Here is a 23366-nt window from a genome sequence, read left to right on the forward strand (position 1 = left end):
CATCACCCCGAAAACCGCCTCTCCATCTCCTCCTCTATTAATATTACAGATCACTAGCCTTTATCAGATGGAACGACTATCTTCCTTCAAATTCTATAGAGCTGGCTGGGGGCGTCGTCTACGTTCCACCTGTAAGTTCAATATATTTAATCCTCAAATCCCGACAAAAGTCACCCAAATTCTTGTCCTTGACCGTCTTGACGACAACCTGTAGATGCGCTCGAATGCGCAATCTACGAGCCACTATTAATGCTGGCAGAGTCCAGACCTAACAATGCAGAACAGGGGGTTCTGCCAACTGGCTTAGACGACCAGAATTATACATTATACGCTCTAGATTTCTATTTCAGAGTGCCATTGCCAAGTTGATATCCACAAAACATAAGCATATCTTGATTCTTGAGCTTGGAGCTGTCGTCCACCACGTACGTCTCATCCTAAGACTATCTTGCTTTTGTTTGGTGTGCCTAGAAGAGACTACTTTGATCGTCGATCCCGTTTGATTTGTTGAACTGTTGCTTTTGTAAGGAATTCAGAAAATCCATGGTGGGGACCGGCTCGTGCAATCGTAGTACTTCAGTTATCAGGGAGATCACGGACGTGGTTGTTGGCGTTCGATGATCGAGCGACTGCGGAGGAAGATTTGAGAGGGTATTGATGGTGTAAGGCAGAGAAGTACGAATACGTGATGAGTGGTTAGTTTCTAACGTCTGCTTCGAAGGAAATTGTACGATATCTGTGTATGCATATATATCATGAAGGTAAGAATGACGACCGCCCTGAGATATCTGACCTTCAAAAAAATACATGCTGCTACAATATTTCTAGGGTCTTAACCCCGTCCATCATGTTGTTAATAGACACTACCTCTTTGACTTCTGCAACAATATCATGATCCGAAGCAATCCTCTTGTATTCTCCGCCGCGCTGCTGCACTAACAAAAATGCGCCGAATGGTTGTCCAAGGCGAGCGATCAATCGTAATGCTCGTAAGTAAGGTTCCGAATTAGCCGACTCCTGTTCTACAGGAGAAACACCGGGCGACTCGTCCCATGGAGATTCGGGCTCGGACCAATCTCCTGAGCTCTCCGCATCACCTTCGAAGTCAGGCAGCTCGAGGAGACAACGATCCCACGGAAGGACAAGTAAGAAAGTCTGTCGAGTAGGCCTTGTCCTTGAGAATTGAATCAATTTCTCGTCGGTGGTGATCAGCAGGTCATGAAGCCCATCTGCCTTCACTCCGTACGTGAAATGGGTTTCCTCGGCTGGACCATGCTTCCGTCTGACTTCTGTGACAGGGAATGTGATGCAAGGCAGACGGAGTCTGCAGTTTGAGAAGCGAGGGGGTTCCAACTGCTTAAGCTGGTTATAAAATTTCGAAGCCAGGTCCGCGGTCATGGTATTTTGCAGCGAAGAGACCATTGTCTGAATCTCATCTTCAGACAAGGATAGTAGTGTGAATGGCGGAGCTGCATATGAGGAAATGTCGGCAGGAAGACAGCTATTGAACTCGGATGGTTGTCCGACCCAGTCCAGGGCAGTAATATCGCCCGACCGAGCCACAATCTCTTGCAGGAGCCGCCCAAGCGCATTTTGCTTATTCTCGCCGTAAAGGATGGGTAGTTGGACGCCGAAGATACCAAACAATGAATATGCAATGTCTTCCGGCACGGTGGTGACACGCGTAGACGCCCATTGGAGCTTCTCTCGGGCGTCTCTCATCCCTGGTTGGAAAGCAATGAGGGCGTGTGCATCTATGCCCGTTGCATCCTCCAACTCATCCATGATGCTGACAGACTCCTTGTGGTTGGGGGAGTTGTCCCCGAGATATGCAGTCCAATCCTGTTGGTAGAAGCGAATGACTTTAGAAGCGAGGAATTCGGGGACAGTCCATCCTCGGGTGTTCCAAGCGCTCTTCGCCATTGCGCCAGGCTTGGACGAAGGCGGAACATCCGCCAGGTAGACAATCGTGAGCGCTGAATTGTGGTACCATGTGAACATAGAGTTCAGTGATTTTTGAAGCTCGACGTTGTCACGCTGATCGATGCAACACGAATCAACCCACGCCCAGTGATACCCCGCATCACGAGCAATTTTGCAGAATGACTGCAGCTTTACGAGACCACCAGCTGCCTCCAACTCGTACACGACCTTGTCCTTGATGTCATGTAGCAGCGGTTCCTTCCCTTCCCACCTATGCGATAGCATGACCCAACCGAAGTACGTCGCCACTGCTTCTTTGACGCGCTCCGTTTGGAGGTCAGGGTGCTGTATAATTGACAACAGGAGGTTCGTGTACTCCGTGCTGGTTTTGAAGGCGCTTATCTGCGCTTCTCGGTCACATAAGAGCCCAGTTCCTGTGTTCAATAGGCGAACTGCAGTGGTGTTGAGTTGAACGTCGATGACCTTTCGAATAACATTAGCTATTTCAGACGACTGGCGCAGTTCTGAGGATTCAGGAAAGAGTTGAGCATCTTGAAGTATGCATTACATAGTGCTTACTCTGTATTTGCATGTTGGCAGCAATGGAGATTCCTTGCGTCAATATCTCTTCCAAGTTCCCAACGCGGGAGGTCGTGTTGATGGCGAGAATCTGCAGCACGAAACATGCTTGATTCGTGTAATACGAGTCAAAGATGGAGAACAAGCCTTTGAATCAGAGACATGAGCCTTGGGAACTTCCTCTGGCCAAGCGTCCTTGGGTAATTCCCACTCTAATATCATATTATCACCACCTCCACTGAGGATATGCTTGCCGTCCATGGAGAAAGTGATGCATCCCGCCCAGGCTGGGAGCCGGAAGATGGCGATGGATCGTCGATCTGGGAGCCGCCAGAGACGGACATGGTTATCATAAGATGCAGAAGCGACGTGAGTGCCGGCAGGATGAATGGCAATGAGATTGATATAGCCAGTATGTCCTTTCCAGGGGTTACCGACCTGCTTCCAAGTGAATGCATCCCACTCCCGTATGCTGGGATCTTTTTCATCGCCCGCTGACAGAAGGCGTGTGCCATCGGGCGTCCATGCGAGTGAGTAGTTCCATCGTGTGTGACCCTTGAATTTTGCGACGCGTTCCCTAGTGCTTGAATTATAAATTTCGATTTTACTGTCTGTTGCAATGGCCAGAAGTTCGCCAGACGGCGAATACCGAACGCAGTGGACCCTGCGAACATTATTACTACACTCTTCAGGCTGCCATGTGTTCGTTCTCCATAGCTTCGTTGTTCCGTCCCATGAACCAGTCGCCAGCGCTGTTCCATCGGGAGAAAAGTCCAATGCGTAGATCGCGCCTGAGTGGGCTTTGATGGCTCGAGTGAGAGGTTCCCCAGTTTCTCCGTGCCAGGTGATGACCTCTCCGTTCCAATCACCACTCGCTATAATTTGCCCATCTCGTGATACGGCCAATCCCCGCACGTCATTGCGATGCCCCTCCATCTTCTTCAACACTACACCTGTCCTCAAGTCCCACAGACGAAGCGTCTTGTCGTCCGAGCCTGTGACCATTCGTCGTCCATCGGGAAAAGCTGCAACTGCGTTTATGGCCTCTGTATGACCTTTAAAAGCTCGAAGGGGTGTGGTGCTTGGAATGAGCTGCGACATATTTTGGTAGTGTTGAATACGGTCGAGGTGGAATTGGGCAGAGGGATTGTGGGTGTCTTACTGTTGCAGAGGTGCATGTACTGTACGTTTCCATTACAGTAATGTGTTAACTTGCCTCGTGTTTGCATAGACGCCCAGTGTATGAGGGCTTGCCTCTATTAAGGCTGCTGCAAGAATACTCCCCGTTATCATATGTCTTCCTCGACGGTACTACCGTATGACAATGGTGTCACGCCCTAATAATGTCTTGTATGTATAATGTATTGTTTTCCTACACCGCTGTCCCCTACCGTTGAGCATCATAATGACTCCCCATTTCAAGGGTTAGTGTGCAGAAAGGTGAAGTCTTCGATAATCCTTATCGGTCGAGAAAGCGTTATCTATAGAATCACTAATCATCCTGATTTTGATCGTATGATAGCGATTACAAATTGACAATCAACCTATCTAGTTCAGTGAGTTACATCAAACGCCCTGGTACTTCCATCACGAAGAAGCATACTTACTACTTGTTAAGAACTCTCATGACCTTTAAAAACTCGACGGGGTGTGGTGCTTGGAATGAGCTGCGACATTTTGCTGGAGGTTGATGATGTGGGTGGACTCAGGGTGGAGGGAATATGGGCTTCTTGCTGCTGCACAGGTGCGTATACCGTGTATTTCGTGCTCCTTCACTGCATTAACCTGCCTCGTGTTTCCACAGACGCCCAGGGCATGAGGGTTTGCCTCCATTAAGGTTGCAGCAAGAATACTTCCCATATCTTCGTGAGCTGCCGCTCTCTGAGTCATTGCAGTCCGATTTGCAGGCTGAACACTATAGAACTGGGGTGGAGGCGCGTATAGTTTGTGAGTTGAGTCAAGGAGTATGTTATTACTAATACTAGTATGATGGTGTTATTTGTGCGTGTGGGTGCGGCGCTTGTTCAGCGCCATACAGTGACAACGATATCTCCTTGGTCACGCGCACCGCAGAATCTTATCAACCAACACCCCCGGCTCCCCTTGGGCCTTTGGTTCCCCCTATAAACAAATGCGGTTCAATTTACTTACACTTGTGAGTCTAATAGACGGCCGAGGCGAACTTCTTCAAATCCTCGGATCATTGCTTGCCATAACTTTGTCATTTCAGCATGGTCAGGTCATGCATTTGTCTGCATCCATACTCAGGGATGACAAGATGAAGCTGGCTCCGGGAACGTGCAGGAAGGTGTTTTCCTTTAACTTGAATTTCGTAACAGTAGATCTCCGTTCTAATTATTTACCAAAAGGTCACCAAGCCTCGCGAAGTGTTGGAAGTATCGCGGTCACATACTTGTCTTGGTGAACTGATCGATATGTTGAATTAAGGGTAAGCATGTGTTGTCGATGCTTTCGGATGGATCTTCATCGTTTCGGGAGAACACTCCAGCAAGCGGAGCGAGGGTTAGGTTAAGTTCTGATTCAATAAGATTTGTCGGTTCGCTCATCCAAGACCTTCCAAGACACAAAGACCTACCATTAAGCGTCATAACGACTCCCTATTTGTTCTAGTATACATAAAGGTGTCTCGGCTTTCGTCACAAAGGACTGCCAGATCATTTGCGAGTCTTCGATAGTCCTTATCAGCCTCATCCAATCACTGATTTTGATCGTACGATAGCGATTACAATCAACCTATCTACTCTAGCGAGTCACAACATACACCCTGGCACTTCTATTGCAAAGAAAGATACTATGTAAGGGCATTCGTCGATTCGCTGGCGAGGAATGTTTGTGTCATCGGCATTACGTTCCTACATAGTGTAACTTATAAAGGTCACAATCGAACATCGATCAGCCCCAAAGCTAATAACGCCTCTCCCTCCAGTTTACGTCCACGACGATCAATCTCAACCTACTTGATGGCAGTACGTGTCACCTATTGATCAAACCGTCACTAACCTCCCTCGCATCCATAGGCAGCAACTCACTCTACCTCTGAGGTGCGCCCTCACAAGGGTTGTAAATCATGAGACGATAATTGTCTGACTTGCCGAACGCAGGCGGCACTGAGTCCCACAAAAGGCTGAACTGATAAAATCCACAGCGAAAACATCGTCAAGACCGTGTTCGAGATTACCACCGGCAACACCGATATGAAGGTCATTCTAGCAGAAGTGTATGGCACTCAATATCTGTTTTTCTCTGAACGACTTTTATTTTTGGAATAGTTTGACTGATGTGGGAAGTGTAGTTACCCCGCCAACGGGTAAGGAAGAACTTTGGAAATAGATGGACGTTGATATCACGAAGGTGCAGGCGAATCTGTTCTGATATATCTAATATGCAGTATCACACTCTAAACGTCGTAAACACATCTGTGATGGTAGAATCTAGACATGAAGACACAATGGGCTTTTGTTCTTGTACCATGCATCTCCGTGGCCACGACGAGGGGCAGTTAAGTGTTACAGGTTGCAGCTATATAGTTGTGTCACGAGCTCTCCCCAGCCCAGGTTGAGGGGTCAACGTGCTTGATGGTGTCATCGCAGTCGTAGACATCGTTATAATTCAAATTATATTCGAATATGACGAGCGGTATGGAGATGTACACTGTCAAGAGGAGCAGGTCAGGCGATTACAAGTTGATTATGCAAGATGCCCCTCGCGCACCACCGTCTTGAAAATGGGTATGTATGATACAGCACGGTTACAGTACAACTACATTGATGAACAAGAGGCGCGAACCTCTCAATCATCGACGTCCCGATTCGGAATTGGCAACCTGGGAGGTAGTTTCTTCCAACCGTTGGCTGGTTCAGGAACATCGGCGACGGAAGGAACCGCCTTCGCGATAACTGACTGCCCCTGTTCGCAGTCGTATGAAGTACTGGAGCTACGCTCTCCTGACCCTGGGGAGGCAGTCGCACGAGGTCCGGTTTCTGATTCAACAGCGTCTAATTGTGAGCGCTGAGTAGCACGTTGCTTGCCCGATCGAAGAGAGTTCTTCAAAGCATCGACAAAGAAGGAAGGGGATAGATGTGACGGTGAAGACACCAATGGTTTATTCTTTAAGAATTTGCTAGCCGGGCTCTGTCGTATGACCGTAAATACGAGCACAAGTAACCATATCATAGCGATACGCACCATTAGACCGAACTCCCCTTCTTTAAAATTCGTATGCTTCATAGGGAACGACGGACGCCTGACCTTCAAGCGCAATCGATTAAGGGGGCGAGGAGGTGAGCGAATGATTCTTCGGAAACATCACTGAAAGCAGTGAGGGTGTGCTGGTCTTCTGAGTCTGTGGTGGTATCGGACTCGGCGGGAGCGTCTGCAAAGAGGCCAGGGCAATGGTATAGGCTCACGTGCAGTGTAGTAGAGTTAGACTAAACAAGTTTTCAGCGGAGAAGATGGAGGGGAGGATGAATATGCTCACCATTGATTACTTTGAAGTGGGGATGCTTATCTGCCAGGAAATTCTGCGCATTTATACTGGGCATCTCAAGCGTCCACAGGTAAACTGTGTAAGTGACTGGCCACAGAAATCATCGAACACAATAATTATACCCTCTGCAAATCCAGCAGCATCGCTCGGAATCATCAATTGCTTTGTTCTCGTCAAAGCAAAGGCTCAAGCGAAGTGTGGGAAACGCGTAAACAAGCATCAACAACGCGGTCGATGTGCTCCCGTCTACTCAATCGCGGTTCACTGTCCCTACTAGACTCGTACCTGCTCCTCGATGGCCTCGCCTTCTCTGCAAATCTTCTCGATAACAAGGACCTCCTCCACAATCCCCTCGCACTTGCACTCGAAAGCATGCGCGGTCGCCCCTCCGACTAAAAGGTACAGAATCACTCAAGAACTTGTGCATAGACAGTTCAGATGACGTTTGTATGTATGTGAGCCATTCATACCCCATCACACACCCACTCACAACCTACAGGGACATCCATCCATCCGCTACCCTATCTCGCATCTACTTTGAAAACATACTCTGCTTATCACGTCTCTCTCCTGAGGGACGGACGGAGATAGGTGTGCATATCGCCTTGGGAGATACTGGTGTGTTCGCATTCTTTCACTTGATTCCCACTCACCATGACTCATAGATGGTCCCGCAACGATCGAAATGCTCATATTTGGAGAGACTCATTCATTGTCTACCTCGACTACTCCATCCCTAACCATCCGTGTAGCACGTATCACCCCCGCTACCCGTGGCCCCTGCCCAGACGACCCCGCACCCCGAAAACCGCCTCTTCACCTTCTCACCAGCAAATGGACCATCGGAGAACTCGCAGCAAACACTAGGATAAAAGTCGATGCTGCGAATGGAAAAGGAGAGGGTTCGGAAGTGGTGAGACGGGCGAAGGAAGTGATGTTGCATTTACCGAATTCGAAACTGCGAGGGCGGGGGGAGGACAGACAAGGAAATAGGTGGTATATTCAAAGTGCCCGCTCCCCCGCAAAGAAAACCAGCCATGTAGCGGATGGAGACGTCTTCGGACCCGTAAGCGATTCTAAAGGTAAAACCCGCGCAGTAGACGAGGAAATCAGCGATATAGAGCAGGAGAATAAATATTGTTTGTCCTTCCCTCGTCCTACGCATCTGTGCACCCAACATTGCACTCCACAGATCATCAAGAAATTCACCGTCAGACGCCTTGACGCAGTCGGCGTATCGAAGGCGCATCTGGAGTTTAAGGATATATTTGGGTTCGTGTATCGTGGTACGGCGTTCGCTCTCGTATGTAATTATTTTCGTCTTTGTGACCGCGTACTTATTATTGTCTCAGACCATCTTCCTTCTAGAGACAAAATCCTTTGAACCTTGGAGGGCACTGTCGTCTCCGTTCCACCTGGGAGTTCGATATATCAAATCCTCAAATCCCGACAAAGCCCCCCAGGTTCTTGTAAATGTCGTCCTTGACGACAACCGAGGTCTGTTACATTGCCTGCAAGGTGCGCTCAAAGTGCGCATTATGTAGGCCATGACTCATGCTGGCAGAGTCCGGACACAACAGTGCAGAACAGGCAGTTCAACTGACTGGCTTATAAGACCAGACTTATATCTCCTCGTGTTTGACTTGGTTTTCTATTTCAGAGTGGCATATCTTGAGTTTGGAGCTGTCGTCCATCCGCGTGCGTCTGATGCCATGGCTATCTTGTTTTGTGTGGTGGGCTAGAAGAGACTACGTTAATCGTTGTTCCCGTTTGGATTGTTCAACTGCTGCTTGTGTGTGATCCGAAGCGGAGTACAGAGAAAACATGGTGGGGGGCAGCTCGTGCAATTGTAATACTTGAGTCATCAGGGAAGTCATGTACATGACTGTTGGCGCTCGGGTCGTGATAACCGGGTACGGTGATATTGGATTGTGTTGCGTACTGCTCGTAGGGCATTACGAAGAAGATGCGTAAATTGGTGATTGAGTGATTGCGTGGAATACGAAAGGGCGTTAATGGTGCAGGTCAGAGGAGTACAAGTGCGTGATGAATAGTTCCGACATCTGCTTTGAAGGAAATTATACAGTATCTATGTATGGATATATGACGTGAGGGTAAGAATGATAACTGCTCGGAGTTCTCTGGTATTCAAAACAAAACACATACGTCTACGAAATTTCTATGGTCCTGATGCCCATCGTGTCGTGAACAGAAGCGATGTCCTTGACTTGTGCAAGGATATCACGATCCGAAGCGATTCTCTTGAATTCTCCAGAGTGTTGCCGCATTAGCAAAAATGCGGCAAAAGGCTGCGCAAGGCGAACCATCAATCGCAATGCTCGCGAGTGAGACTCTGAATAAACCGGATCATTTTCTGCAGAGGGCCGGTCATGCAACAGAGATCGTATGGACCAATCTGTCACGCTCCGCATATCGTCTGCAGCATCAGGCAGCTCAAGCAGGTGACGACTCCATGGACGGACCAGCAAGAACGTCAGCCCGGTTCGCAGCGGCCTTGCCTGCGAGAATGGGATGAACTTGTGTTTCGTGGTGATCTGCAGGTCGTGAAGTCCATCTGCCTTGATTGCATATGTATATGTCTCCTGGTCTGGACCAGGGTTCCGCCTGGCTTCTGTGACTGAGAATACGATGCATGGCAAATGCAACCGGCGGTGCGCGAAACAGGGAGCGGACAGGTAGTCGAGTGTCTGATACAATCTCCAGGCCGACTCTAGAGCTACAGCATCTCGCAGTGAGGAGACCGATAACTGAATCTGGTATTCGGATAGAGATGACTCCGCGCATGGCGGAGCTTCGTATGAGGAGATGTCAGCTGGAAGACAACTGTTAAACTCGGAAGGTTTTCCGACCCAGTCCAAGGCAGTAATGTCGCCCGACTGAGCTATGATTTCCTGTAGGAGCCGCCCAAGCGCATTTTGCTTGTTTTCGCCATAGAGGATAGGGATTTGGATGCCGAAGATGCCAAACAATGAGTATGCAGTGTCTTCTGGCACAGTGGTGACACGTGTTGACGCCCATTGGAGTTTCTCTCGGGCATCTCTCATCCCCGGTTGGAAGGCGACAATGGCGCGTGCACCTATGCCCGTCGCATCCTCCAACTCATCCATGATTTTGATGGATTCCTTGTGATTGGGGGTGTGGTCGTCAAGATATAGAGACCAATCTTGTTGGTAGAAGCGAATGACCTTAGGAGCAAGGAATTCTGGGACAGTCCATCCTCGGGAGTTCCAAGCGCTCTTCGCCAACGCGCCAGACTTGGACAACGGCGGAAGCTCAACACTGTTCTTCTGGTCGATGCAACATGTATCAACCCACGCCCAGTGATACCCTACATCACGAGCGGTTTTGCAGAATGACTGCAACTTCGCGATACTCAAACCGCCACCTGATTTCAACTTGTACACGACCTTGTCCTGGATGTCGTACAGCAGCGGCTCTGTCACTTCCCACCTATGCGATAGCATGGCCCAACGAAAGTACGTCACCACCGCTTCTACAATGCGGTTCAGGGCTGGATGCTTCATAGTCCATAACAGAAGTTCCTTGTACTCTGTGCTGGCTTCGAACATACATATCTGCACTTCTCGGGCACATAAGAGCCCGGTGGCAGTGTTTACTAGACGAAGGGGGGCGGTTTCCAGCTGAACTTTAATGATGTTTCGAATTACACCTTCCGCTTCAGAGACACCAATATACTGCTCGCGCGGCTCTGAGGAGAGAGTTAAGCATCTTGATTAGCACATGTGACTCAGGGCTTACTTTGTGTTTGCGTGTCGACAGCACTGTTCAATTTTGAGATCTCTTGTGTGAATAACTCTTCAGTGGTAGACATTGACAAGTCCCTCGTAGTGCATGCATTGCGAGCGGTGGTGTTGATGGTGAGGATCTGTAGCAAGAAGCATGCTCGAATTGGGTTATTAGAGTCTTGAAGGGTGGAAACATGCCTTTGAATCAGAGACTCGAGCTTGGCCACCAAAAGGACGCGAGATGAGATCGCGAAGGGGTAGTAGGAAATCAACCTTTGATGCCGGTTTGTTGAAACTTTCCTCTGGCCAAGCATCCTCGGGTAGTACCCACTCTGATACCATCTTATCTTCACCTCCACCGAGGAGGTGCTTGCCGTCCATGGTGAAACTGACGCATACCGTCAAGGCTGGGTGCTGGAAGATGGCAATGGTTCGGTGATCTGAGAGCCGCCAAAGACGAACATGGTTGTCGTAACCTAAGGAAGCAACGTGGGTGCCCACGGGATGAATATCAATGGCACGGATATCACTAGTGTGACCCGTCCAGGGATCACCGACCTGCGTCCATGTCGATGCATCCCACTCCCGTATGGTAGTATCCTGATAATCTCCCCCTGAGAGAAGGTGTGTGCCATCGGGTGTCCACACTAGTGACAAGGTGTATCTTCTGTGACCCTTGAATGAGACACGTTCCCTTGTGTCTGAATTATAAATTACAATATCCCTGTCTGTTGCGGTGACAAGAAGTTTGCCAGACGACGAATACCGAACACACCAGACGCTACCACTACGCTGGATTGGATTTCCTTGTACCTTCCAGGTTTTCGTGCTCCAAAACTTCGTCGTTTTGTCTTTTGAACAGGTGGCTAGCACTGTACCATCGGGTGAAAAGTCCAACGACCGGATCCCATCGGAGTGGGCTTTGATGGGTTTGGTGAGTGGTTTCCCAGTTTCTCCGTGCCAGGCGATGAGCTCTCCATGCACATCACCGCTTGCTATCATCTTCCCATCTCGTGATACCGTCAATTCCCACACCCGATTGCGATGCCCCTCCATTTTCTTTAATACAACACCTGTCTTCAAGTCCCACAAACGAAGTGTCTTGTCGTCCGAGCCTGTGACCATTCGTCGTCTATCGGGGAAGACTGCTAATGCACGTATGGTGGCCGTATGATCTTCAAAAGTTCGAAGGGGTGTGGTGTTTGGAATGAGCTGAGACATTATTGGAGGTTGATGGTGTTTAGCACGGTCAAGGTAGATTTGGGCGGAGGGATTGTGCGTGTCTTGCTTCCGCAGAGGTGCGTGTACTTGTGGATTTTTAGGCTCTGTTCACCTGCCTTGTGTTCCCATAGTTGCCCAGGGCATGAGAATTCGCCTACAATAAGGCCGCTGCAGTGGCAAAAATAGTCTCCGTTATCTACTTTGCTTCCCGACGGTATAACACCCTGTGCCTCTGCACACCAGTCCAACGTGTATCTCCACACCTCCCAAAACGCACCCCCTCGCATTCAATTGTGTTAGTGCAGCCGGTACTTCTCGGTTATCGAAACTGGCTGATAGTGCTTACGGCTCGTCAGTGTCGCGAAGGTCATCTATCCTGGATGGCCGCATGAATAATATCTTGCATGAGTTATTGTCCTACACCGCTGCCCTCACTAAAGGAAATATAGATGCGATCATTCTCCCTCGTCTTATGCGCGAACTTCCGCTTGGTGTTGCATCAGATCAGAAAGCCAGAGAAGAACATTTGATGGTGTACGACGAACCCTATCACATGCGTTGACAACCTTCGAGGGTCTGCGACTCCATTTTCTGTCTCACGGTTGACTCGTTGCCTTTCGCCAGAAAGCAATCGACAACGTAGAGAAGTAGAGTTGCTTCCGGAAATGTACATATAATGTGTCTTCCTGTTGCGCGAATCTCCTGACAGTGGATTTCATGACGGATGCCGTTCTGCCTGTTTTTCAAGGTCCTCCAGCCTTTCAAAGTATCGAAGTAAAATTCCCTAGCTGAGTCGACTCATGTTGATGAAGCGACCAAGCCTTGCATTCGCGAAGCTTTCGAATGGATGGACGGCGGTCATGGTGAGAGCGTACCTAGAAGGTATGTGCAAATTGTCAGAAGACAGGTTGACTTGAGACTACTTATTCTTGCCGAGCGGTTGAGATCTTCAAGTGAGGTAATGCACATACCTCGTTCTTCTCAAGGTTTTAAGGTCACCTTCGACTCCTGTATTTAACATCCTGTTATATGACTCCAAGTTTGCTCAGTTTGCTCAACTACTCACGGCTGCATTCACATGTCCCTCGAAGTCCAAGGTCGAACCTTGCAAGACCCAGACTGTTAAGCATCATGATGCACTTCTCATTTTAAGGGCCAGTGTACAGAATGGTGAAGTCTTTGATATTCCTGATCAGTCAAGAAAGCCTCATCTGATCGCTAATCACGCTGATGTTGATCGTACGATAGTAATTACAACCAACCTATCTGCTCCAGTGAGTCACATCAAGCGCCCTGGCACTTCCATTGCGAAGAAGTATACTATTTGAGAGTATTCCTCGGTTCCCTGGCGAGGACTTCCATTGCAAAGAAGCATAACATTCCTCGGTTTGCTGACGAAGATTGTTTGTGTCATCATTACGTTCCCACAACAGGTGCAACTTATAAAGGTCACAATCGAACAACAATCAGCTAATAATCCCTCTGCACGTTCACAAAGATCAACCTCGAACCACCTTATGTGTGACCTATTGTACAACAATCATTGAACCGTCACTGACCTCCATCGAGCAACAGATTCTACGTTTGAGGTACGACCTTGTGTTGGTTGTGAATCATGAGACAACAGTTGTCTGACTTACTGGATGTAGGCAACAATGAGCCTCCCAAGAGGCTGGACTGACGAAATCACCGATGAAGATGAAGTCAAAGAGATGCTCGAGGGTGCCACCGGCATGACAGATATCAAGGTCCTTCTGCAACAACATTTGTATGGCACTCAATATCTGTTTTCATCTGGGAACAACTTTTATTTTTGGAATACTGGAGCCGGTGATGGAGTTAAAGTTATCAAGCCGACGGGTAAGGAGGAACTTTGGAAACAGATGGACGAAGATTTCAGGAAGGTGGAAGTGGAACCGCTTGATTCATAGTATATCTGATATGCGGTATCACACTTTAAGTGTATACTATATAGGCAGCATCTGTGTGGCGCGCGAAGGAGACAGTCTGGAGATAGGACATTTAGGACATGATAAGGACTTGTGTCATCGGATCCAACAACGAGGGGCAGCTAAGTGCTACAGGTTGCAAATATATAGTTGTGTTGCGAGTTTCCCCCGCCCAGGTTAAAGACTTGCTGGAGGATTGGCAGCGGGTCAACTTGAACGTGTTCGTTCACCGATCACGCATATGCGGTTGATGTTAACTCGCATTGGCTCGGTTAGATGGATCTGGATTTGGGCGGATTACTGGTGCGTGTGATGATGATGTCGTCGCTATCGTAGACATCGATTTCTTGAATGTGGGATGGGGTTAACGTCTGGTATAGGACGCGCGCTAGGGTACAGTTGAAAAATCATTGTTTTTGACAGCGGTTGAACATCATAATAACACTATTGAGAGTCATGATCTGAGGCCTGTTGAATATCGTGAAACAATGTGTCTGAATAAACTTACTATACCTCAAAAATTCGCGACCGAGAACAACATCAACTGCCTTGCCACCGCCACCCTTATCTTTTGACGCTCCCTGCACCACCGGCGTAGTTGACGAGTCCAGATGTCAACTCGAGGCCTATTGACGCAGCAAGCGGCTATCCGATGCCCTCAATACGAGAACTCTCTTGCATGGTGTAACGTGTTTCTGCCCATAGCTATGTTGGAGGGCTGGCCATTGAACGTTGATGGACCACATATATATGCATTGCGGATCAGCAATTTCTTCTGTTAGCAAGCTCCCACTCGAAGGGATCAACGCACTGAGTCACTCGCTGCAAACAGATGAGCAATGACTTCGGTCAGCAAGGCTCGGGCTCGACCAACATACTCACATGTGAATAGATCGGTAACGTCTTCGGTCAACAAAACTCGAACTTGAACGAGGAACAACTCACATTCTATCGATTCGCCAAGTCTCCGATCAGCGAGAATAGAGCTTGAGGGAGGATCAACATATGCGCGCGTGCGACAAGGGCGTGGTAGAAACCTGATTGGGAGTAAGTTTTGAAGTAGGAGGCGAGGACTTGTGGGAAGGAGGGTTCTAGCAAAGTATGGGGACCATATTTATTAGTCCTGAAATCGGTTAGAAACGCAGGAACAGGTATTCAAAGAATGGAGGAGTAGGTCAGTCGTCTGGAACAGGGTATGTATTGATACACTAATACATGGTCATAATAAGATTACATCGATGAACGAGCGCAACGCAACGGCATTCGCAATCATACAACTGAGATGAAGCACTCGAGCTGCTGGAGGTGAGCTCTCGTGGCACTGGTGGGGGGAGGGTGTTTCTGACTCAACAGACGAGTGCTGAGTAGGATGTCGCTTGCCAGATCGAAGGGAGTTCTTCAATGCATCGATAAAGAGGGATGGGGATAGAGACACCGATGCGTCATTCTTTAAGAATTTGCCAGCTGGGCTCTGTGTTATGATCGTAGATACGAGCACAAGCAACCACGAAATAGCGATACGCACCTTTGGACTGAACTGCCCTGCTTGGAAAACTCGTGCGCTTCTTAGGGAACGGCGGACACTTCACCTTCAAGAGCAATCGATTGAGGGGACGAGGAGCCGGAAGCAGCATTTACTCTTCAGTGAGAGGGACGTCACCGAAAGCAGTCAGGGTGTGCTCATCGTCTGAGTCTGTGGACTGGCGGCGGCATCGGAGTCGACACAAACATCTGAAAAGAGACCAGGGGGATGGTAGAGGCTCACGTGCGGTGCGGTAGAGTTATGCTAAATGAGTTATCAGCAGAGAAGATCGAGGGGGGGGAATGCTCACCACTAATGATTACTTTGGAGTGGGGATGCTTATTATCTGCCAGGAAATTCTGCGACATTCATATCGCATACACAGGTGAACTATGTACCTGACTGGTCACGTCCGGAAACCACTGAATACAAGAGTCGTACCCTCTGTAAATCCAGCATCATTAATATTGTCAATTACTTTGTTGGCGTCAAAGCAACCAAGAAGCAGTGGATTGAAACGCGTAAATAAGCATCAACAACGCGGTACTCCTCAGTGCTCACGGCATTCTCCGACAACCGTCTCACCGACAAAGACTTTCTCCAAAACATGAATCCCCTTGCATACTTGCACTCGAAAGCATGCGCGGTTGTCTTTCCCTCTGACTAAAACGATATCTCTCCGACAAAATTGTCACGCGAGTCACGCTATGGTTCATCACTTTTTTTTTAAAAAAACAAACAAACAAACCCATTTATAGTCTCTTGGGGAAACCCTACTATGTCGACTCGTTACAGGGGGTGCACTCACTAGCGCTTGGCCACCGCTCCCGTCAGAAGTTGGACACTATAGAACATGTCATGACTGCAAGGTGCTGTCAGTGGAGGCGCGTTATACTAGTTCATGTGAGTTAGCTCTATAGGTTGTCTGCAGGGGTGTGATGGTGTTGTTTGTGCGCATGGGTAGGAATCCTTCCAGCGCCTGTTCAGCGCCATAATCAAGCATCTAATCGCAACGATATCTCCGCACTGCAGAATCTTATCAACCAACACCCCCGGCTCCCCTTTGGTTCCCCCTATAAACAGGTGCGGTTCAATATAATGATCTACTGACGCTTGTGAGTTCAATGACCGAGGCGAACTTCTTTCAAGCCCTCAGATAATGTTTGGCGATGCTTGCTATAGCTTTGGCATTTTGGCATGGTCAGGTCGTGCATTTGTCTTTGTCCAGATTCAGGGACCCTGACAAGGTGAAGCTTACTCCGGGAACGTGCATATAGATGTTTTTCTGTTACCCGATTCTCGTAACAGTAGATCTCCGTTCTGATTCTTTTTCAAAAGGTCACTAAGCCTCTCGAAGTGTCGGAAGTGTCACGATCACATACTTGTCTTGGTGAGCTGATCGACATGTTGAATCAAGGGCTAAGCCTGCGTTGGCGATGCTTTTAGACGGATCTTCGTTGTTCCGGGAGAACACTCCAGCAAGCGCAGCGAGGAGATCACTTGTGATTCAATAATTTTGACAAGTTGTCGGTTCACTCATCTCAGACCTTCCAAGACCCAGAGACCTGCTCTTAAGCATCATGCCTATTTGTGGTAGTGTACATAAAGGTGTCTCGGCTTTCGTCAAAGAGGACTACCAGATCATTTGCAAGTCTTCGATAATCCTTATCAGCCTCATCTAATCGCTGATTTTGATCGTACGATAGCGATTACAATCAACCTATCTACTCCAGTGAGTCACATCAAACACCTTGGCACTTCTATCGCGAAGAAGGATACTATGTAAGGGCATTCGTCGATTCGCTGGCGAGGGATGTTTGTGTCATCATTTACGTTCCTACATATAAGGTGTAACTTATAAGGGCACAATAGAACATTGATCAGCCAGTCAGATCGATCAGACCCAAAGACAATAGCGTCTCCTCCAGCGCACGTCCACAAGAATCAATCTCAACCTACCTGACAGCAACGGCAGATTCAGGATAAATACTCCCCACAATCTCCTTAAACGCCCTATCATCCTCGTACCTCTCCCTCGTCTGTGCAACGATCACATGCAACACAGGCCCCAAACTGTCTCCCCTCTCATACATATCGTCTACATCGCTCTCGAACGCGGAGGAGATACTGGTGCGTCCGCGCCTTCATACCTTCACTCAATTTCGACTCACCGTAATGTATAGATGATTCCGCAATGACAGTAATACTCATATTTGGAGAGACGCATTTTTCATCCACTTCAGCTATATCCCTAACCATCCGCGTAGCACGCATCACTCCCGCTACCCGTGCACCCCGCCCAGACGATCCGACACCCCTAAAACCACCTTTTCGTATCCTTACCAGAAAACGAACTATCAGAGAACTTGCGGCTAATACGAGAATAAAAGTCATAGCGAATAGAAAAGGAGAGGATCCACAAGTAGTGAGACGGGCGAGGGAAGTGATGTTACATTTACCGAATTCGAAACCGCGAGGGCGGAGGGTTCGAGAAGTACAAGGATACCTGTGGTATATCCAAAGTACCTGCGCTCTCCGCAAAGCAGGGCATCCAGGCAGCGGACGAGGATGGTTTCGGAATCGTAAGCGACGTCAAAGATAAAGCACACACGGTGGACGAAGTCATTTGCGATATAGAACAAGAGAATAAATATGTTCGTCGTCTCCTCATCCTACGCTGCGAACGATGATTCAGCTTGGTTCCGGTGAGATAGGTGACTTCACAATGAACCTGCTTATTATTCATCAATTAGCTACTGTTGTTATTTTCGAACGCACCTTCTATCTTCGGGACCAGCAACACTGTACTCAGGCCCAGCAGGGGTCAGTTCATCCTGTTCATGTTGCTCTCGAGCGCTGCATGGCGTCTCCGAGTTCGGTTGCTGTCAGGGAAGCTGTGGGCTCTGCTGGAGTTAATCAACACAATTTTGAAGTCACTTTACTGCACCGCCTGCGTATGTTTGAATAATTGTGGCAGTCTGGCTGATCTGTTTGTCTTTGGCAAGATTTTAATTCCAGGCAATATATCACCACTGTAGTATCAGTATGTGTACTACTGCTTGTAGGGCATCACAAAGATGAGGCGTAAATAATTACACGGTATCTGTATCCATATATCGTGAGGGTATGAACAACAACTGCTTGGAGATCTCTGGTGTTCGGAATACATACAGTTACAATATTTCGAGGGTCTTGATGTTCATCATGTTGGGGACAGAAGCCACGTCTCTGACTTGTGCAACGATATTGTAATCCGAAGCAATCCTCTTGTACTCCCCACTGCGCTGCTGCACTAACAAAAACGCGCCGAACGGCTGTCCAAGGCGAGCAATCACTCGTAATGCTCGAGAGTAAGGATCCGAATCAACCAGCTCCTGTTCTACAAGAGCACCACCTGGTGACTGATCTGACGGAGGCTCGAGTACGGTCCAATAATCATCATCGGATACATCACTCTCCGCATCATCACTCTCCGCATCGTCTGCAAAGGCAGGCGGCTCCGCAAAGGCAGGTGGCTCGAGGAGACACCGATCCCACGGACGGACAAGGAAGAACGACTGTAGAGTGCGCCTTTCTGGCGTGAACTGAATCAACTTCTCTTCGGTAGTGATCAGCAGGTCATCAAGCCTATCTGCTTTGACTCTATACGTGAAATGAGTTTCTAGGGCTGGACCACGCCTCCGTCTGATTTCTGTGACAGGGAATGTGATGCAAGGCAGACGAAGTCTGCAGTTCGCGAAGCGAGGAGGTTCCAGCTGATTAAGCTGGTCATAAAATTTTGAAGCCAGGTCCACAGCCACGGTATTTTGCAGCGAAGAGACCATCTTCCGAATCTCATCTTCAGGCAAAGACGGCAGGATGAGTGATGGAGCTGCATATGAGGAAATGTCGGCTGGAATACAACTATTAAACTGGGATGCTTGTCCGACCCAGTCCAGGGTAGAAATGTCGCCCGAGCGAGCCACGATCTCTTGCAGGAGCCGCCCAAGCGCATTTTGCTTATTCTCGCCGTAAAGGATAGGGAGTTGGACGCCGAAGATGCCAAACAATGAATATGCAATGTCTTCCGGCACAGTGGTAATGCGCATAGACACCCATCGGAGTTTCTCGCGGGCGTCTCTCGTCCCAGGTTGGAAGGCGACGAGGGCATGTGCATCTATGCCCGTCGCATCCTCCAACTCGCCCATGATTCTGGCAGACTCCTTGTGGTTGGGGGAGTCGTCACTGAGATATAGAGTCCAATCCTGTTGGTAGAAGCGGATGACTTTAGGAGCGAGGAATTCGGGGACAGTCCATCCTCGGGTATTCCAAGTGCTCTTTGTCAGTGCGCCAGGCTCGGACGAAGGCGGAGCATCCACCAGGTAGATAATTGTGAGCGCTGAATTGCGATACCACGCGAACATGGAGTTCAGTGATTTTTGGACCTCGACAGTATTTTTCTGGTCAATGCAACATGTATCAACCCACGCCCAGTGATACCCCTCATCACGAGCAATTTTGCAGAATGACTGCAACTTTATAAAACCACCAGCTGCCTTCAACTCGTACACAACCTTGTCCTGGATGTCGTGCAGCAGCGGCTCCGTTGCTTCCCACCTATGTGATAGCATGACACAACAGAAGTACGTCGCCACCGCTTCTGCGATGTGCTTTGTCGGCAGGGCTGGATGCTCCATAATCCGTAACAGAAGCTCTTTGTACTCTGTGCTGGCTTCGAACATGCGTGTCTGCAGTTCTTGGGGGCATAAGAGTCCGGTGGCGGTGTTGAGTAGACGAGGCGGTATGGTGTCGAGCTGAGTGTTAATGATCTTTCGAATGACACCTTCGGCTTCGGAGAGATCGACATACTGCTCGCGCAGGCCTGAGGAAATATTTAAGCATCTCGATGCGTGTGTTACTTAGAGCTTACATACTTCGTATTTGCGTGTCAGCAGCACTGTTCAATTTTGTGATCTCCTGTGTGAATAACTCTTCAGGCGTTTGAGCCTTGTCATCATGAAGACGTAAGATGAGATCACGAAGGGGCGGGAAATAAACGGGAAAGTACCTTTGACTTCAAGTCCTCGGGTACTTCCCACTCCGAGATGCTCATATCAGCGCCTCCGCCGAGGATGTGATTGCCGTCGATGGAGAAGGTGACACATGACACCCAGCCTGAGAGCCGGAAGATGGCGATATTTTGTTGATCTGAGAGCCGCCAGAGAAAGATATTGTTATCACCAGATGCGGAGGCGACGAGCATGCCATCAGGGTGAATGGCAATGGCAAAGATTGCGCTAGTGTGACCTGTCCAGGCATTACCGACCTGCTTCCATGTCAAGGCATCCCACTCCCGTATGGTGGGATCAATCGCACTCCCCCCTGAGACAAGACGTGTGCCATCCGGCGTCCACGCGAGTGACGTCAAGTTTTGACCTTTCAACCTTACGACGCATTCCCTGGTGCCAGAATTATAAATTTCAATGAAGCCAGATGTTGTCATCGCAAGAAGTTCGCCAGACGGCGAATACCGAACGCAGAAGACCCAACTACACGGGATTGGATCTCCTTGCAGCCGCCAGGTTGTCGTGCTCCACAGCTTTGTCATGGTTCCCTCGCCCTGTGAACCAGTGACCAGCACTGCATCATCGGGAGAAAAGTCCAACGCATAGATAAAACTGGAGTGAGCTTTGATGGGTTCAAGGGTAAGACGTTCCGTAGTTTCTCCGTGCCAGGCGATCACCTCCCCACTCTGATCACCGCTTGCTATCAATTGCCCATCGTGTGATACTACCACTCCGGTCACTTCGGCGTGATGCCCCTCCATTTTCTTCAACATAACTCCGTCCTTCAAGTCCCACAAACGAAGGGTCTTATCGTCCGAGCCCGTAACCATACGTCGTCTATCAGGGAAAACTGCTAAAGCGCGTATAACGTGTGTATGATCTTCAAACTCTCGATCAGGTGTGGTGTTTGGAATGAGTTGCGACATTCTAATGGAGGTTGATGGTACTGGGCACGGTCGAGGTGGACTTGGGTGGAGGAATTGTGGGCGTCTGGCTGCTGCACAGGTGCGTGCACTGCGCGCTCACAGGCTGCATTTAGTATCTTCCAGGCACCACCGAGACAGGGCAGGTTCATCCATTAAGTACATAACGGCTTGTAGCTGTCATCTATAGTGCAGTCGGTACTTCTCGGCTCTCGAATCTGGCTGATAGTGGCAGTGCTTACGGCCGCGAAGGTAAGTATATTGTGCAGGTTATTTTCCCACACCGCTGCCCCCACTCGAGGAAATATAGATGTGATCATTCTCACTCATCTTATGCACGGACTTCTACTTCATGTTGCCCCAGAAAAGATCGTCTAACGATTTACGACGAGCTCCCAATTGCATATTCGAGCCTGTCTGCTGTTCCACGCTCTGTCTCGTGAACCATTCAATGCCGTTCGCAGGAAAGCAGTCAACATAGTGCGATCTCACAAATGACTCCAGATCTCGGAGACACGCTGCAGGCCCGGATATTGCCCATGACGCAGACAGGTGGAGCTAGGAGGGAATGTTTTCCTTCCACTTGTCTGGCTAGGGGTGACAATGTGAAGCTGGCTCCGGGAACGCGCCTATAGGTGTTTTCCTTTTACCCAAATTTCGTAACAGTATATCTCCGTTCTGATTAATCTGCAAAAAGGTCACCAAGCCTTCTCGAAGCATCGAGGTAACATGTGAGTTGATCAACATGTTCAATCAAGGCTAACTCGGCTAAGCCTGTGTTGGCGATGGTTTCGGATGAATCTTTTTTGTTTCAAGAACTCCAGCAAGCGGAGCGATGAGTCAACATTGAACGAGGAGCACACTTCGGATTCAATAATTATGACAAATTGTCGTTTCGCTCATCCAAGACTTTCAAGACCCAGAGACCTACCGTTAAGCATCATAACGACTCCCTATTTGGGCAGCTTTCACCAACAAAGACTGCCAGTTCATTTGCAAGTCTTCGATAATCTTCATCCAATCACTGATCATACTGATTTTTATTGTACAAGTGAGTCACATCAATAACTACCCCGTACGCACTGGCACTTCCATTGCTAAGTACTACGTAAGAGCATTCCTCGATTTGTTGGCGAGGTACGTTTGTGTTATCATTAAATTCCTACATATAAGTGTGACTTATAGAGGGCGCAATCGATCAATGATCAACTATCGGATCGATCACCCAAAGCTAATAACCTCTTCCTCTGCACGTCCACGACGATCAACCTCAACCTACCTTATGGCAGTACGTGTCACCTATCGTACAACATTCATTGAACCATCACTGACCTCCCTCGCATCCATAGACTGACTCTACCTCTGAGGTGTGCCCTCGCAGCGGTTGTAAATCATGAGACGACAGTTGTTTTCTAACTTGCTGAATGCAGGCGGCAATGACTCCGTCAAAAGGCTAGGCTGACAAAATCCCCGACGGAAAAAGCGTCAAGGTCGTGTTCGGGATTACCACAGGCAAGACTGGTATCAACGTCATTCTGGCGGAAGCTCAATGTTGAACCCGAGAGGGTGTAGTTACCCCGCCGAGGGGTGAGGAGCAACTTTTGAATCAAATATACAATGATATCCCGAAGGCGCAAGTGATTCTGTTCTGATATATGGAACAATGCAGTATCGATCTAAACGCTGCGTAAACACATCTGAACCTGCTTCTTAGCGCTCATGAACGAGGCAGACTGGACACTGATAGGACGTGATGAGGATTCGCATCATTATTTTGTATTTATACAATGATACAGCATGGTTATAATACGATTGCATTGATGCACAAGAGGCGTGCACCTCTCAATCATCGACATCCCACTTCGGAATTGGCAACCTGGGAGGCAGTTTCCTCCAGCCCTTGGCTGGTTCGGGGGCCTCGGCGACGGAA

The 23366-nt window shown here is 48.7% G+C and overlaps 7 protein-coding genes across 7 annotated transcripts; 3 read left to right on the plus strand and 4 right to left on the minus strand.

Moving 5' to 3' along the window:
* Positions 1 to 591: 591 nt before the first annotated feature.
* Positions 592 to 2515, minus strand: EDB91DRAFT_1339548 (heterokaryon incompatibility protein-domain-containing protein; the record flags this gene model as incomplete). Its single annotated transcript, XM_041325673.1, has 2 exons — positions 592 to 2447; positions 2503 to 2515. The coding sequence occupies 2 exons, from the start codon at positions 2513 to 2515 to the stop codon at positions 814 to 816; spliced, it is 1647 nt and encodes a 548-aa protein (XP_041171587.1). The 3' UTR covers positions 592 to 813.
* Positions 2516 to 6234: 3719 nt separating this feature from the next.
* EDB91DRAFT_1165152 (uncharacterized protein) lies at positions 6235 to 7266 on the minus strand. The gene is given in 5 exon segments (XM_041319953.1): positions 6235 to 6654; positions 6709 to 6771; positions 6828 to 6950; positions 7001 to 7193; positions 7206 to 7266. 4 exon segments carry the CDS (start codon positions 7001 to 7003, stop codon positions 6313 to 6315), a joined length of 531 nt encoding a protein of 176 aa, XP_041171588.1. The 5' UTR covers positions 7004 to 7193; positions 7206 to 7266; the 3' UTR covers positions 6235 to 6312.
* On the plus strand, positions 7244 to 8769 carry EDB91DRAFT_1316386 (uncharacterized protein; the record flags this gene model as incomplete). The annotated part of the gene is made up of 5 exons (XM_041325191.1): positions 7244 to 7388; positions 7439 to 7460; positions 7509 to 7627; positions 7675 to 8312; positions 8362 to 8769. 5 exons carry the CDS (start codon positions 7244 to 7246, stop codon positions 8551 to 8553), a joined length of 1116 nt encoding a protein of 371 aa, XP_041171589.1. The 3' UTR covers positions 8554 to 8769.
* A 302-nt stretch (positions 8770 to 9071) lies between these two features.
* Positions 9072 to 11355, minus strand: EDB91DRAFT_899290 (uncharacterized protein). The gene is made up of 5 exons (XM_041328779.1): positions 11335 to 11355; positions 11108 to 11252; positions 10975 to 11049; positions 10790 to 10916; positions 9072 to 10739 (listed from the first exon to the last, which is right to left on the minus strand). Exons 4-5 carry the CDS (start codon positions 10860 to 10862, stop codon positions 9178 to 9180), a joined length of 1635 nt encoding a protein of 544 aa, XP_041171590.1. The 5' UTR covers positions 10863 to 10916; positions 10975 to 11049; positions 11108 to 11252; positions 11335 to 11355; the 3' UTR covers positions 9072 to 9177.
* A 2297-nt stretch (positions 11356 to 13652) lies between these two features.
* EDB91DRAFT_1061374 (uncharacterized protein) lies at positions 13653 to 13928 on the plus strand (the record flags this gene model as incomplete). The annotated part of the gene is made up of 1 exon (XM_041314438.1): positions 13653 to 13928. One exon carries the CDS (start codon positions 13653 to 13655, stop codon positions 13926 to 13928), a length of 276 nt encoding a protein of 91 aa, XP_041171591.1.
* A 3262-nt stretch (positions 13929 to 17190) lies between these two features.
* Positions 17191 to 18219, plus strand: EDB91DRAFT_899528 (uncharacterized protein). The gene is made up of 4 exons (XM_041328780.1): positions 17191 to 17283; positions 17341 to 17598; positions 17652 to 18122; positions 18183 to 18219. Exons 2-3 carry the CDS (start codon positions 17523 to 17525, stop codon positions 18068 to 18070), a joined length of 495 nt encoding a protein of 164 aa, XP_041171592.1. The 5' UTR covers positions 17191 to 17283; positions 17341 to 17522; the 3' UTR covers positions 18071 to 18122; positions 18183 to 18219.
* Positions 18220 to 18641: 422 nt separating this feature from the next.
* Positions 18642 to 21439, minus strand: EDB91DRAFT_1254083 (WD40-repeat-containing domain protein; the record flags this gene model as incomplete). The annotated part of the gene is made up of 3 exons (XM_041323750.1): positions 18642 to 20329; positions 20382 to 20454; positions 20516 to 21439. The coding sequence occupies 3 exons, from the start codon at positions 21437 to 21439 to the stop codon at positions 18642 to 18644; spliced, it is 2685 nt and encodes an 894-aa protein (XP_041171593.1).
* Positions 21440 to 23366: the final 1927 nt, after the last annotated feature.

This window comes from Suillus paluster (assembly GCF_016628075.1).
Source record: "Suillus paluster strain FC165 chromosome Unknown EDB91scaffold_99, whole genome shotgun sequence".
Lineage (NCBI taxonomy): Eukaryota > Fungi > Basidiomycota > Agaricomycetes > Boletales > Suillaceae > Suillus > Suillus paluster.

Coding starts and splice junctions, on each gene's coding strand:
- EDB91DRAFT_1165152 (XM_041319953.1), bottom strand. Junction 6,772..6,827: donor CCCTCACTGCTTTCAGTGAT/GTTTCCGAAGAA, acceptor TTGCGCTTGAAG/GTCAGGCGTCCGTCGTTCCC. Junction 6,655..6,708: donor AAGGGGAGTTCGGTCTAATG/GTGCGTATCGCT, acceptor GTCATACGACAG/AGCCCGGCTAGCAAATTCTT.
- EDB91DRAFT_899290 (XM_041328779.1), bottom strand. CDS start 10,862: ATGTCTACCACTGAAGAGTTATTCACACAAGAGATCTCAAAATTGAAC. Junction 10,740..10,789: donor TGTCGACACGCAAACACAAA/GTAAGCCCTGAG, acceptor CTCTCTCCTCAG/AGCCGCGCGAGCAGTATATT.
- EDB91DRAFT_899528 (XM_041328780.1), top strand. CDS start 17,523: ATGCAACACAGGCCCCAAACTGTCTCCCCTCTCATACATATCGTCTAC. Junction 17,599..17,651: donor CGAACGCGGAGGAGATACTG/GTGCGTCCGCGC, acceptor CGTAATGTATAG/ATGATTCCGCAATGACAGTA.